General features: G+C 37.4%; 1 protein-coding gene across 1 annotated transcript; it reads left to right on the top strand.

Annotated features, from left to right (window-relative positions):
• The first annotated feature begins 3,623 nt into the window (after nt 1–3,623).
• Nucleotides 3,624–3,983, top strand: LOC122050380. Its single transcript, XM_042611286.1, has 2 exons — nt 3,624–3,860; nt 3,912–3,983. Exons 1-2 carry the CDS (start codon nt 3,624–3,626, stop codon nt 3,981–3,983), a joined length of 309 nt encoding a protein of 102 aa, XP_042467220.1.
• Nucleotides 3,984–11,943: the final 7,960 nt, after the last annotated feature.

Raw genomic sequence — 11,943 nt, 5'->3', positions numbered from 1 at the left:
GGTCAGGATATGCCTCAAAGGAGGCAGACCCATATTGATCAGCATATACCTCAAAGGAGGCAGACCCATATCGACCAGCATATACTTCAAAGGAGGTAGGCTAATATCGGCCGGGATATACCTCAAAGGAGGTAGGTCAATATCGATCGAGACATACCTTCAGGAAGGAAGGCCAATATCGGCCGGGATATGCCTCCGAGGAAGCAGACCCATATCGATCAGCATATACCTCAAAGGAGGTAGGCTAATGTCGATCGAGACATACCTTTAAGAAGGAAAGCCAAATATCGGCCAAGATGAATAATACCTTGAAAAGATACTTGATAAAAATTACATACTTGATAAAACATAGCCCAGTGCCAGCTGGGATAATGAACATAGAGGAGCACGAACGGGCATGACCCAAGGAGCCTCATGAGAGGTAATAGTAATTGATCAAACCTAATTAAGCTTAACCCCGATCAATACAAGGAACATTAGTATATTAAGTTATCTATGATGTAGCAAAAATAGGAGGGGCGAGTAGGAAAGATAGAAACACTTTAAAAGAACTAGTGAAATAGAAGAGAAGTAATATTTCAAATAAAGTAGTTCCTGAAGATATTTGCAGTATGTGATTGTATAACAGGTGTTATATATTTGGCGGGAAATGTGCTTTTAGACTATTTTGCAGGTACTAGATGACAAAGAAGGTACATCTGGGGTACAAAAAAGATTCCTTAAAAGTCAATTATCACAAGTACGCAGCTTACGTCATCTCATAACAAACTCTAACAAATCGGGGTCCACTTCATGACTACGGAGGTTATATGAAGTGGTATAAAAAGGGGAATCCTCTCCGTTGGCAAGGTAAGTTCACATCATTGCACACACTCATAACCCTAATGTCCAGCTACTGTTCATCTTCTTCTTCCTTCTGACATACCAAGAGAGATCACTAACTTGAGCGTTGGAGGGCCTAACCAGGGATTCCCACCCCGGTTTTAGGTCACTGACGATAGTGTTGGCTGGTCTCTTGTGTGCAGGAAGTCTTGGAAGCTCCGAATCTGGGTTGTCTTCGGTCGGATTTCTCTCTCGTCACCAGATCTTCGCGCAAGGGGGGCATTCGGTGACTCTATTCTTCCCGATCCGCTTTGGGTTTCTCGGATCGGTGTTCTACAGGTATTATTCTTCACCTCCGGTAGGTTTTTTCTCCCGAGTCTCCGTCTTGTCAAGCTTCACAGAAAGGATCAAAAGTCATTAGCTCAACCCCTTATTCAGCTTGCCTAAATCGTGATCTTGCCGGAGTGAGATACCTCTGGACTTTTCGGCTAGTGGCCCAAAATGTGGAGGGAGCTTCAATCATGGGAAACATATCATGAGGAATTGCTCTCTCCTTCTTCTTCTCCTTAAAGATTCTTCTTGACGATAGGAGAAGGTTCACTTGAAGTGTCCAGGTCAAGAGCACAGTGATCACAGTTGATGTTGAGGCCTTGTTCTGATGAATGTGAAGTATAGGCAAAGGTGGGAGTGTCCAGCTTTGCGGTCTCTGGCTTTCCACCACTTCCCACTCGGAGGGCTGCATATTAATATCAACATCTACCTCTTCTATGATCCTATCATCCATCAAGAAAGAATTATCAAAAGTTGCAAAAGGAACATTAGCAAGACTAGTTAAAGATGCATCAATGGTCCTATCAGTGATCGGAGTGTCATCAAATATAACATCACCATTCAAAGCAGTAGAGGAGTCCAGTAGAGCTACAGAATCATGATCACAGTCGCCTTCATCTTTACATTCCATCCCCTCCAAATCATCCTTCAACTGAGGCTTCGAATTTGGACTTAACACATCATCTTGATGTAGGGATCAAAAAAAACAAGATCCCCTCTTGCATCAAGATCTCTTGTAATTCATGTATTTTGGTCATCATCTGACTGGGAGCAAGAATATCTGAGTCTTGGGAGTCCTCCTAGGCAATTGGCTCTTCTAATTGCAACTATTGTGGTCCATCCAATATTGAGTCATCTTGAAATTTTGATGAACTTTGATTTGGTTGAGAAGAATGCTCAACACTTTGAATACAGTTATTGTCCAAATTTTGATGGCCCACTAAATCTTGATTGTAGTGTTGAGGTAAATCAAGGATATGCTACTGTGGAATTGATTGTTCATCCTCCTTAAAAGTGTATTGGGGTTGAAAGTTCTGAATTTGATGATCTCCCCGGTCATAGCTATAAATACCAGGAATTGAATCATATTGATGTATGGTTTGGAATAGATTTTGAAGTTCTGGAAGAGAGGGAACATTCATATGGAAGAAGTGACAAATAGCAGTTGGATGGGATGAGCTGCCACAAACTGTACAGATATCATCAATTGGTTCTGTGAAAGGACCAACTTCATTTTGGAAGAGGTGGCATATGGCAGACGGGTGGGATGACCTACCACATACTCTGCAAGTATTCAACGTTTGCGCATCATCCAAATTATACTTTACACCTCCAAGTTGCCAAGAATACCAATCCATGACTAAAGAAAATTCTGGTCTCACCTAAAATAAGATATAGAATACCCACTAATTAAATGAGTTACTGACAACTCACTTAATTAATATTTTGCTCCAAGAGTAGTACCACTCAACCTTATTGTCATGTTGGACTAAGCCCACCTACAGAGTTTACATGACAATCCTTATGAGCTCCTCAAGGGGGCATTACCAACCTAGATCACTAGGACACAACTTCATTATATAATCAACAACACACCATATAAATAATATTATTTCCCAACTTATCGGGCCTATTGATTTAACGAACTAAATTTCACCCTTTGATAAATTAAAGAAATAAATATTAAGTATACGTGCTTGTTATTTATATCATGATTAAGAGTACACACTTCCATAATAACAGAGGTCCTGTTCTTTTTTTTTACAGTCAGTATAAAAAGAACAACCTCAAATAGTCCTGCTCAATGCACTCAGAGTGTACTAGTGTAATTTTATAGTTAAGATAAACTAATACCAAATTATACTACAACCATTCCAATGGTTTGTCCCATTCCATCTTGGTTGTGAGTAACTATTTATAATTTATAAGGAACTGATAACATGGTCTTCTGTGTGACACCACACACCATGTTATCTTTAATATAAATTAAATGAACAACTACATTTAGCATATAAATGTAGACATTTGACCAATGTGATTCTTATTTCAAAATAAATGTTTATATAAAAAGCTAGACTTTTAGTATACATTCTAACACAATTGGTATTAGAGCGGGGTCACTTTGAATTGGTGAAACCACCATTTAAGCAATTTTTCGTGGTAATTTTTAGTTTCTTGGGTCGATCAGAATCAGTAAAATTGTCGCCTTCCGATCTATTTTTATTGCAATTGACTTTTTCTCGAAGTTAGTGCAACACCACTCGAGTTCACATTTTTATTTTCTTAAATCCCGCACTACTAATTCTAAGACCAAGTCTTGGAACCAAATTCTTTGTCTTTTTGTGAGCGAGGTTTTCTCTAAGATGGTCCATCAAGAAGGCTATAGCACAGCCCGACCTCCTCTCTTCACTGGCGAAGATTTCGACTACTGGAAGGGCCGAATGGAGTCTTACCTTCAAACCTAGTTCGAGATGTGGATGATCATCAAGACTGGCATCACACTCCCACTCGACGGCACGGGAAAACTAGTTTCATGCGAGAACTGGGGCACATGCATAATAAAGAAGGTTGAAGCCAACGCTAAAGAAACATGCACTCTTAAATGTGGACTGACAAAGGAAGAGTTAAACCGAGTCGACCCATTCTCAAGTCCGAAAGAGCTGTGGGAAAAACTGATCAAGCTACACGAGGGCACTTCTAATACAAAGGTAAACAAACATGATTTGCTTTTGAATAAATTGTATAACATGAAAATGTAGGAAGGTGAGTCGGTGAGCCAACTTCATGCTCGTATACAAGACCTCCTCAATTGCCTCCACACCATCGGATAGAAGGTGGAGAACCGCGACATAATCAGGTATGCGTTAAATGCTTTTCCATGGAATACCTTGTGGGCATCCATGGTAGATGCTTACAAGGTATCCAAGGATCTTTCTTTAATTAAGTTAGACGAACTTTTTTCTAAATTTGAATTGCATGAACAGACTAATGCATGCTCAGACGAGAAGGGTATTGCCTTGATTGCAGGTACAAGAAGAACCCAGGAAGTAAAAAAAAAGTATAAAACTGAACCAAAGTCTGAAGAAGAACCGGACACAGAAGATGACGACGATGAGATAGCAGCCGAACTCGTCAATCTAGTATGCAAGCTCTGCAGAAAGAAGAAGGGATTCACAAAGAAGTACATTAAGAAGGCGATTCAGTCCAAGATGGTGCAAGCCAGTCCAAGAGTCAAGTCGAAGTAACCTGCTATGGCTGCAACTAAAAGGGGCATGCAGAAGCCAACTGTCCAAACCAAAAGGAAGAAAAGAAGCAGAGGAAAAAGAAAGCACTACAAGCAACTTGGGACAAATCCTTGTCAGAAGATTCCGATGAAGAGCTTGAGTAGACAATCTTTCTTGCACTGACAGCCCGAGAACAAGTTGATGAATCGGAAACCGAGAGCGAATCGGAAGCTGAGTCCGAACGAAGCCATGGATCTGTATCCATTTCTGAAGGGCCTAAACCCACTGTAAGTACTTGTCAAATAGATAAACTTTACAATTTAATTAATTATTTAATGCATAAGTTAGCTAAATCAAATGTCCGGGTCAGATCACTTCAAAAGGAGGTAAAACCCTTAAAGAAGTGACTAACTCTAGCTCCTTGACTGATCCCATTCAGACTAGAACCTTAACTGAAGTCCAAAAGCTTGAAGAAGAGAATTGTATCTTGAAAAATCAAGTCAAGGAACTAAAGGACACATTGGAATGGTTTACTCTAGGTTCCAAGAATCTTGATCTAATTCTTGGAAAATAGCAAGTCATTTACAACCGGTCCAGACTTGGGTTTAAGACTAAACGCAAATACAAGTCTTATTTATCAATTATAAATAAAACTAATAGAAAATTAGTCCAAGCATGGGTCCCCAAGTCGAACTTGGTTAATCAAGTTGGACTTGGTCAATATTGGATCCCCAAGGATCAAATACATTACTTTGATGGACCCTATCGAGGCTATGATCCAGGGGGAGCCAATAGAAAAACTATTCTTATCAACAGATAGAATTGTTTGATGATTGCCTTTACTACTTTTATTGTACATACTTAGACTAGGATAGATAAGGACCTAGGCGTAATTTACACTTCATCAGTTAGACCTAAGGATTTCAAAAGGAAAATTAAATATCCAATTTCTTTGAATGGCTTTGTCTAGAAGTGGTGGATGATCTCATACCCAAGAAGGCCTAGTGTCTTGCCACAACCTAGAAACCAATCCTTGAAATAGATATTTAATTGACTAATTGTAAAACCTAAGTCTAACTCAAATGTAAATTAATCCTTAGATGATAACCTAAATCAAAAATAAAATTAAACCATCTCACAAAATCCATAAGGTTCCCTGAATGATAACTTAGAAAAGGAATGAGATGGACATAAGTAATCAATTAGAATAATTTAATTTAAATAAATTAATTTAATTCAATTTAATCAATTAATTTAATCCAATTTAATCAATTAATTTAATTCAATTTAATCAATTAATTAATTCAATCAATTAATTTAATCCAATTTAATCAATTAATTTAATTTAATTTAATTAGTTAATTTAATCAATATAATTAATCTAATTAATCTAATTAAATTAATCTAATTTAATTTAACCTAATTAACAAATTAATTAACTTAATTAATCAATTGACCCAATTAATAAATCAATCAATCTAAATTAACCCAACCAATTCTAAACTTAACTCATTAAACACAAAACCATCTCACAATCATCCATAGGAATACCATGTATGATAAACTAGACTGAGTGAGATGGATATTAAGGAGTTAATTTCAATCAAATTAAACTATCTCTTGAATCCGTCAAATTGAACAAAATCGAATACTTTATGTGTAGGAACATAAGCATTTGGATTAATAGATGCTAGATAGCGGGTGCTCCAGGCACATGACTGGAGACAGATTGAAATTTACTAAGCTAAAATTCAAGAACCTAGGGCCAATTGCATTCGGCAACGATGGAACACTTAAGGTAATCGAAACAGGTAATATCCAACTGAGTTCCGATTTTTATATTCGTAAAGTTTTACTAGTTGATCAATTCAATTTTAACTTACTAAGTATTAGTCAGTTATATGACTCAGGGTACTTAGTCACATTTTCAAAATCTGAGTGCTTAATTAAAAATATTGAAAATCCTAAAATCACACTTAAGGGAATTAGGAAAAAGAATATCTATACAATTGACCTTCCAACCTCCTCACTAAAGTGTCTATTGGCACAACAAGAGAAAACCAAGTTGTGGCACAGAAGACTAGGTCATACTCATACCAGACTCATTTCAAAAATGAGTCAAAATGGCTTAGTCAGAGGTTTGCCCAAATTAAAATTTATAAAAAAATTCAATTTGTAATGCGTGTCAACAGGGTAAACAAACCAAGTCAACTCACAAGTTAACCAACTTAAATAAGACTAATTCAATACTTGATCTCCTTCACTTAGACTTGTTTGACTCACATGGAGTCAAGTCACTAAGCAAAAACCAATATTGCTTAGTAATAATTGATGATTACTCAAGGTTTACTTGGGTAAAATTTCTAAAAACTAAAGATGAAACCTACGAAATCTTTAAAACCTTTTGTAACTTAGTAGAAAATGAAAAAAATACTAAAATTAAAAGAATTAGACGTGACCATGGGGGAGAATTTGAAAACCTCAAATTTATTGCATTTTGTGAAATTAATGGATATAAACATGAATATTCATGCCCTAGAACCCCTCAACAAAACGGTCTAGTAGAGCGAAAAAAATAGAACCCTACAAGAAGCCGCTAGAACCATGTTAAATGAATATAACTTAAATAATCAATTCTAGGCTGAGGTAATTAATACAGCCTGTTACATTCAAAATAGAATTTTAATCAATAAAATTCAAAATAAAACTCCATATGAAATATATTATAATAAAATCCCCAACTTAAACTATTTAAAGGTGTTTGAGTGTAAAGTTCATATTCTAAACACTAAGGACTACTTAGGTAAATTCACATCAAGATCAACTCAAGGAATCCTTTTAGGGTTTTCCACAACCAGTAGGGCCTATAGAGTTTATAACAAAAATACCCTAAAAGTTGAAGAAACAATTGATATGATTTTTTATGAAGAAAATAACTTACCTAACTCAATAATTGAAAATTCTAATCCAAACACAGAAAATATTAATTCAAGAAACACAGAAGATGATGAAGATATTCAATTTAAACCTAAAGAAACAAAAGAACCAATTATTGACCCTAATTTAAGACCATCAAGAATAAGTACCAATCACCCATCTGACCAAATTTTAGGTGACCCAACCCTAGGAGTTCGGACTAGGTCATCTTATAGAAACCTAAGTCAAATAGCCATCATTTCTAAAATCAAACCCAAAACTATAGAAGAAGCCATACTAGACCCTGACTGGATATTAGCAATGTAAGAGGAGTTAACCCAATTTGAGAGAAACCAGGTCTGGGAACTAGTAAATGTTGGTGCGGGAAGCATCCGACGATCGAACCCGAGTTTTGATAATGACAAAGGATTCAAAGTTAAGGTGCTTTGTGATCTGACAGCTTTTGCTGAGTGTTTCAGGAAAGTCCTAGCTGCGGTTAGGCAAGGGAAAACCCTAGGGGGCGGTAATCCTAGGTCATATGGGGTGGTAACCCTATGCGGAAAGTCTTGGCAGGTCGATGGCTTCAGGCAAAAGTCCTAGGGGGTGGTAACCCTAGGTGGAAAGTCCTGGTGTCGTGAACCAGGTGAAAGACTGGACTAGCCGGGAAGCGGATGTCCAGCAGGAAGTCCGGAAGCGTCGAGTGCTGAGCAAAAGTCCAGTCAATCTGGAGGATCGACTGGCCAAAGGTAAATCTCCTGAGTGGAGTAGGTGAGGACGCGTTCCCCGTAGAGGGAACAGTAGGCGTCGGGTCGACCTAGGGTTTCCGGTTGGAAATCCGAAGTCAGACTCGGATAGTTCGAAGACTGTCAGCTCCTTTTTAAGTATGGAATATCAGTTTCTAACGTTGTCTTGCAGGGTATGCAATTGCTCGGACTAACCTTGTTTTGCAGGAGAAGGAGCTGCTGGAAAAAGGTGGTCCGGGCGCCCGGGACCAAACTTTATCCCTGCCGCAACTTCGCCACGTGGAGCATCCTGGTTGGTTGGCCACGTCACACTCCAGGCTCCCGGAAGGGATCCAGGCGCCCGGAATATCATATATAAAGAGGGTCAAGGGAGCAGCTAAAGGACAACATATACAACAATCTTCTAAGCAATCTCCCTGCGACAAGCTGCTAACGACTCGATCCAGAAAGTGCTGCAACGACACCCCGACAACCCGGAGCTTTAGATTTAGTCTTTTGTTGTTGGTATAATCTATTTACTACTTTGAATTGTACTTAGTCTGTAATATCTTTATCGTGCTTATAGTTGTTGCCCACGGAAAGCGATCAAGGATCGCGGGCCTTCGAGTAGGAGTCGCCTTAGGCTCCGAACGAAGTAAATCTCCTTGTCTCTCTGTGTTTATTATTTCTTTATTCCGCTGCGTTTTTACTCGTTTGTTTTATGAATCGAAAGAAATAGCCACGCATGCTATTCACCCCCCCCTCTAGCGTGATCTCGATCCAACAATTGGTATCAGAGCGGGGTTGTTTTGAATTGGTGCAACCACCTTTCAAAACAAATTTTTTGTGGTATTTTATATTTTTCGGAGTCAATTAGAATCTAGCCTTATAGCTTTATTCTAATTCTTTTATCGAATCGGCTTTTGCTCGAAGTTGGTGCAATACCACTCGAGCTCGTAATTATTACTATTCTTTATTCCCGCACTACTAATCCAAGACTTAGTCTTGGAACATATATTTTTGTTGTTTTTGTTGCATATTACAAATGGCTCAACAAGAGGGGTTCAGTACTGTTCGTCCTCCACTATTCTCCGGAGATGATTTCGGTTACTGGAAGGGAAGAATGGAGACGTATCTGAAGATCCAGTTCGGAACATGGATGATCATTAAGACGGGACTTCAGCTACCTTTCGATGACGACGGCAAACCAACCCCCTGCGAGAAGTGGGACGCCTCTCTAATCAAAAAGGTGGAAGCCAACGCCAAAGCTACCTGCACCCTCCAGTGCGGCCTTACCAAAGAAGAACTCAACAGGGTCAGCCCGTTCTCTTCCGCAAAGGAGCTCTGGGAAAAGCTAGTCGAACTCCACAAAGGCACTAACAACACCAAGGTAAGTAAAAGAGATCTTTTACTTAATAAATTATATAATCTAAAGATGCAGGAAGGCGAGACGGCGAGTTCTATACATGCGAGAATCCAAGACATCCTCAATTCTCTTCACGGAATCGGACAGAAGATAGAGAATCGGGACGTCATAAGGTATGTTTTAAACTCGTTTCCAAGGAACACATTGTGGGCATCAATGGTAGATGCCTACAAAGTTTCCAAGGACTTGTCTTTAATAAAATTAGACGAATTATTTTGTGAGTTTGAACTTCATGAGCAGACTAATGCACAGCCAACCGAGAAAGGTATTGCGTTGGTTGCAGGTACAAGTCGAACACGGGAGCCGAGATCACGACGAAGAACGGAGCCGGAGTCGGAAGTTGAACCAGACTCAGACGATGAAGACATTGAAATTACAACCGAGCTGGTAAACCTCGTAAAGAAGCTCTACAAGACGAAGGGCTTCAACAAAAGAGATCTAAAAAAGGCAGTGAAAACGAAGGAAGGTTCACAGAACTCAAAAATGAAGTTTGAAGTGACATGCTACGGGTGCAACCAAAAAGGGCACATCAAATCCAACTGCCCTAACCTGAAGGAGGTCAAAAAGCAAAGAAGGAAAAAGGTCCTTGAGGCAACATGGGACGAATCTTCATCGGAGGACGACGACGACGAGCTCGAACAGACGAGTCTACTCGCATTAATGGCCCGGGACCAAATCGTCGAATCCGGAAGCGAGAGCGAGTCTGAGGTGGAGTCCGAGCAAAGCCACGGATCCGTATCCGTTTCCGAAGGACCAGACTCCGCTGTAAGTATCTCCCGGTTAAACATTTTAGTTAGTTACTTATTGCGCAAATTAGCTAAGTCAAACCTGAAAGTTAAGTCACTTCTAAAGGAAGTAACCGTCCTTAAAGAAGTGACTACCTGACCAGAGTCAGACTGAATTTCCAACTCAAGTTCAAAAACTTGAGGAAGAAAATTCAAGTCTAAAAAATCAGGTTAAAGATTTAAAAACTACCTTAGAACGGTTTTCTTTGGGCTCCAAGAACTTGGACTTAATTCTTGGGACACAAAGGGCCATTTACAATAGAACTGGACTGGGATATAAAAGTAAATATAAATCTTACTTATCCTTAATAAACAAACAAAGTAGTAACTCAGTCCAAGCATGGGTTCCCAAGTCCAAATTGATCAATCAAGTTGGACTTGGTCAATACTGGGTCCCGAAGGATCAAATACACTACCTCGATAGACCATATCGAGGCCGTGATCCAGGGGGAGCAAAAAGAAAAACGATATTAAAAATATAAATTCAAAATTCAAAATTAACCTATAAATCCAAAATTCGAAATTAAATTTTAAATTCAAAATTTGAAATTAAATTATAAATTCAAAAATTAAATTCAAAATTTGAAATTAAATTATAAATTCAAAATTTCAAATTCAAAATTCGAAATTAAATTATAAATTCAAAAATTAAATTCAAAATTTGAAATTAAATTATAAATTCAAAATTCGAAATTAAATTCAAAAATTAAATTCAAAATTCGAAATTAAATTATAAATTCAAAAATTAAATTCAAAATTCGAAATTAAATTATAAATTCAAAAATTCAAATTCAAAATTCGAAATTAAATTATAAATTCAAAAATTAAATTCTAAATTCGAAATTAAATAATAAATTCAAAAATTCAAAATTCGAAATTAAATAATAAATTCAAAAAATTCAAAATTCAAAATTAAATTATAAATTCAAAAATTAAATTCAAAATTCGAAATTAAATTATAAATTCAAAAATGAAATTCAAAATTCGAAATTAAATTATAAATTCAAAAATGAAATTGAAAATTCGAAATTAAAATTAAAGTTAAATTTGAATTTAATTAAATCAAATTAAAATCCAAAGGAAGGCTCCAGATTATCTGGCACCTCTAAACTTAATCAACCCGATAAGGGTAACCAAGAGTAGACTACCCGGCAGGGTAATTAAGGTTAGATAAAATGGGCTAGGTTTAACTTGACCCACGGTACTGGTGAAGTTTTTGGATGATAGTACGTTAGGGAAGCTTGGGCATCGCATGTCTAGGAAGATATGGCTTCGACCTGGTGCATTTGGCCAAGTGGAACTGACCGAAGCTACCCTTAAATGGATCCTAACTAGTTAGACCAAGGTTTAGTATTAAGCTCAATGGGTAGGACTATTTGGAAAACCTCGAAGGCATGGTTACTTTAATGAGTTCCTTGTGACTCACCATAGCCCAGAAGTTTATCCAAAGAATGCTTACCTGTTAAACCCAAAGCTAAACCTGAATCTAACACAAAGTTAAACCAATTCCTTAAACTGAACCTCAATTCATCTCACAACAATTATAGGATCCCCTGATTGAAAATTTAGATCGGGTGAGATAACTAAATTAAAATTGACTTAAATCAAGTTAATTCAACAAAATAATTTCAAAATAATTTTAAACCCAATTTCAAAATTATTTTAAACCCAATTTCAAAATTATTTTAAAACTCATCTTTCAAAAATCTTTTAAATTA

This window comes from Zingiber officinale, chromosome 3A, assembly GCF_018446385.1.
Source record: "Zingiber officinale cultivar Zhangliang chromosome 3A, Zo_v1.1, whole genome shotgun sequence".
Classification (NCBI taxonomy): domain Eukaryota; kingdom Viridiplantae; phylum Streptophyta; class Magnoliopsida; order Zingiberales; family Zingiberaceae; genus Zingiber; species Zingiber officinale.
The sequence above is the reverse complement of the archived record's forward strand: the minus strand, read 5'-3'. Positions and strand labels throughout refer to the sequence as shown.

Bases quoted from the DNA above. Each gene is read 5' to 3' on its own strand.
- LOC122050380 (XM_042611286.1), top strand. From the start codon at position 3,624: ATGTGGATGATCATCAAGACTGGCATCACACTCCCACTCGACGGCACG. The intron at 3,861-3,911 runs GTAAACAAACAT...ATGAAAATGTAG, and splicing joins AGGGCACTTCTAATACAAAG to GAAGGTGAGTCGGTGAGCCA.